General features: G+C 31.8%; 1 protein-coding gene across 1 annotated transcript; it reads left to right on the forward strand.

Annotated features, from left to right (window-relative positions):
* Positions 1–1,639: 1,639 nt before the first annotated feature.
* LOC118917493 (olfactory receptor 6C70-like) lies at positions 1,640–2,581 on the forward strand. The gene has a single exon (XM_036895411.2). It carries the CDS (start codon positions 1,643–1,645, stop codon positions 2,579–2,581), a length of 939 nt encoding a protein of 312 aa, XP_036751306.2. The 5' UTR covers positions 1,640–1,642.
* Positions 2,582–3,451: the final 870 nt, after the last annotated feature.

The raw sequence follows: 3,451 nt of genomic DNA on the forward strand, positions 1-3,451 counted from the left end.
TGAAAAACAACATAATATCTCACTGAAAGAGTATTTCATTGTTAATTACTATGGTATTTGTACATATTGCAGAAATAACACCTGCATGTACATATGCAGACATTTATAAAAATGCAGCCAGTCTAGATAAACGTTTTGCAATTTTGTATATAAAATACATTTAGAATATTTAATGAGAATATATATTCATTGATGTCCTCACTTCAAAATGTAATTATCTGTATGAATAACATTACTTAAAGAGCTGGTTATTTTTTAAATATTTAGATTGTTTTCTACCTTTCACTCTTAAACTATACCATGACATACAGCTTATATCTAATATTTAATATGAAAGTTAAATTGCTTTTTGAGAAAGGTAAGTTTTCCAACATAATTTCTAAATATTTTCTTCATCTTTAGAAATTTGTTTTGTCTACATTACTGTAATGTCTTATTGCTGTAATAGTTTCCATTCATTATCTTGGATATTCTTTCAAAATTCCTGATAAAAAATAAAAGGACTGTCCAAACTTTAACGTTAAGTGAAGTCTCAATCGCCATTAGCATGTTCATCTCAGATCCACACCTGAATTACATGTGGGGTGGCACAGTTTTAAGTCTAATTTCTAGTTGCTAAAAGGCTCCCACCATTGTTACACTTCTGCTCTGTTTTCCACTATGTTTTCATCATTGGCCATCTGAGATTGTGAAAACTTCCAATGTGAACATAAAACACTGTATGAATGCAGTGGTCTCATGTAAATCACTGCACACTTCTGGCACCAATACTTCCTTAGATTTAAAGTCACAGAAGAGGTGTATGAGTGCTTGCTGCAAATGTGAGGACATGGACAATGTGACAATAAAACAGGGATTTTTCACTCTCACACATCTACACATGGAAAGCAGATTTAGATTCTACATACTTGTAACAGGTGAAGATTGTGAAGAGATATAATTCATTTTCTGTGTTCTCTCTTATTCTTACAGTCTTGGTTCCATGTGTCAAAATGTTAACATCTTAATAGATATTATTAATTTTTTGTAATGTGCTTATGTCTGCTATACATTGTTTCAATTTTTCCTATATTCAATTAGTACTTATTTTGTCATGGTATTACATGCTTACACTCTTTTTTTCTTTTTCCTTTTTTATGTCTTTAACAGTCATGTTATAAAGAAGTTTGAAGAGGCTTTAAATTAATGTCACATTAACATGAAATTTGAAGTTTCTGAATTTAACTGTAGGTCTTGTTCATTACACTGGAACAATTTTATTTTGATGAAGTTAATAATTAAAAAAGAATGAATCATTATTGAAACCTGAACCAAGATTGCATCTAATTTATTTAACAAATGGACAAATTTGGAACTAGTTACAATGACTGGAAGTTTGCAAGTAAGGTTGAAAAATAACTTTAAAGAGTTTGCATGTCAATTTCTAAAACTGAGTTGACTTCTGTGGTGTTCTTATTCAATACTGTCTTTTGCACATATTAGATCGTATCTTCAACATCATGAAGCATTACCTTGTAAATGGGTGTGTTAGTGAATTTCGGTCCTTTTATATATATCATTTCCTGGACATAAAGCTGCTCATGTAGTTTCTTATTTTTGTATCTTACTATTTCTAGAATTGGTTTGAAATCACCAAAGAGAAATGAAGAATCTTACAAGGAAGATGGAGTTTATCCTTTTGGGACTGACAGATAATGCTCAGTTACAGATTGTAGTCTTTGTATTTCTCCTTGTAAATTACATGATGAGCATGATAGGAAACTTAACCATCATCGCCCTCACTCTACTGGATTCCCACCTCAGGACCCCAATGTATTTCTTCCTCCAGAATTTCTCTTTCTTGGAAATGTCATTCACAACTGTCTGCATCCCCAGATTCCTGATCACCATTGTTACCAGGCAAAAGACCATTTCCTATAATGATTGTATATCTCAGTTATTTTTTTACCTTTTCTTGGGGGCTACAGAATTTTTCCTTCTGGCAGCTATGTCCTATGACCGCTATGTTGCCATCTGCAAACCTTTGCATTACGCAGCCACCATGAGCAGTACGGTTTGTCATCAGCTTGTACTCACTTCTTGGGTAACCGGATTCCTGATTATTTTCCCTCTATTGATTTGGGTTCTTAACCTGGATTTCTGTGCTTCAAATATCATTGATCACTTCATTTGTGACATTTCTCCTGTCCTGCAACTTTCTTGCTCAGACACACATTTACTAGAAATGATTGTATTTTTCTTGGATGCAATGATCCTCATTGTCACGTTGTTATTAGTCATCCTTTCTTACTCTTACATCATCAAGACAATCCTAAAATTCCCTTCAGCTCAGCAGCAGAAGAAAGCCTTTTCTACCTTCACTTCTCACGTGATTGTTGTATCCATCACTTATGGTAGTTGCATATTCATGTACATAAAGCCATCAGCAAACAAAAGAGCCATTTTAAGCAAAGGAGTAGCTTTGCTCAATACTTCAGTTGCTCCTTTGTTGAACCCTTTCTTTTATACCCTGAGAAACCAGCAAGTTAAAGAAGCCTTCAGACATGTATTTAGAAAGATATTTCCTACTATAGATAATTAATACTATTTATTGATCTAATAACATGAAAATATAAAGAGAATACTGAAGAAAATTATTTTGACTCTTCTAGTTAAAGAAATAAAATCTAATTTTTAATTATTTGGATCAATTAAGTTCACCTGAGTTAAGAAACTCTTTCCATTCTGTTCTTTCTCACTTTAACTTTCTCGTCAAAAGAGAAACCTTTCTATATTAGAAACATAAAATTGCAAAATGCATTTTCTCTAAAATAGTATTAGAGCAAAATGAGGGTTTTGGTTGTATTATGGAATATAAATTTTCTGGAGAGATGTATTTACGAAATAACAAGTAAATGTACATATATTTTGTCAAAGTTATGTTCTTTAAAATTCTTGGGTTTATTGAACTTTGTCATTTTTAAATGTTTTATTTTTCTAAGAGAACTCATACTTTAAAAGAATTATTAGAGGATAATTTTGTAAATTTTTTATGTGTAGATAATTAATTTTTATTGAACGGTTGTTGACACACAGTATTACATTAGTTTCAGGTGTACAACACAGTGATTCAACATTTATATACATGATAATTCTAGGTACCAGCTATCACCATACCAAGTTGTTACAATATTTTGACTATATTCCTTATGCTATACATTACATCCTGGTTACTTATTTAATTTACAATTGGAAGTGTGCACTTTTTTTGTGTGTGTGTGAGGGCATCTCTCATATTTATTGATCAAATGGTTGTTAACAACAATAAAATTCTGTACAGGGGAGTCAATGCTCAATGCACAATCATTAATCCACCCCAAGCCTAATTTTCATCAGTCACCCATTTTCTGAAGCATAATGAGCAAGTTCTTACATGGAGAACAAATTCTTTCATAGTGATTAAGTTACATGG

Source organism: Manis pentadactyla, chromosome 10 (assembly GCF_030020395.1).
Source record: "Manis pentadactyla isolate mManPen7 chromosome 10, mManPen7.hap1, whole genome shotgun sequence".
Classification (NCBI taxonomy): Eukaryota; Metazoa; Chordata; class Mammalia; order Pholidota; family Manidae; genus Manis; species Manis pentadactyla.

Excerpts from the sequence above, each read along its gene's own strand:
- LOC118917493 (XM_036895411.2), top strand. The coding sequence starts at position 1,643 with ATGAAGAATCTTACAAGGAAGATGGAGTTTATCCTTTTGGGACTGACA.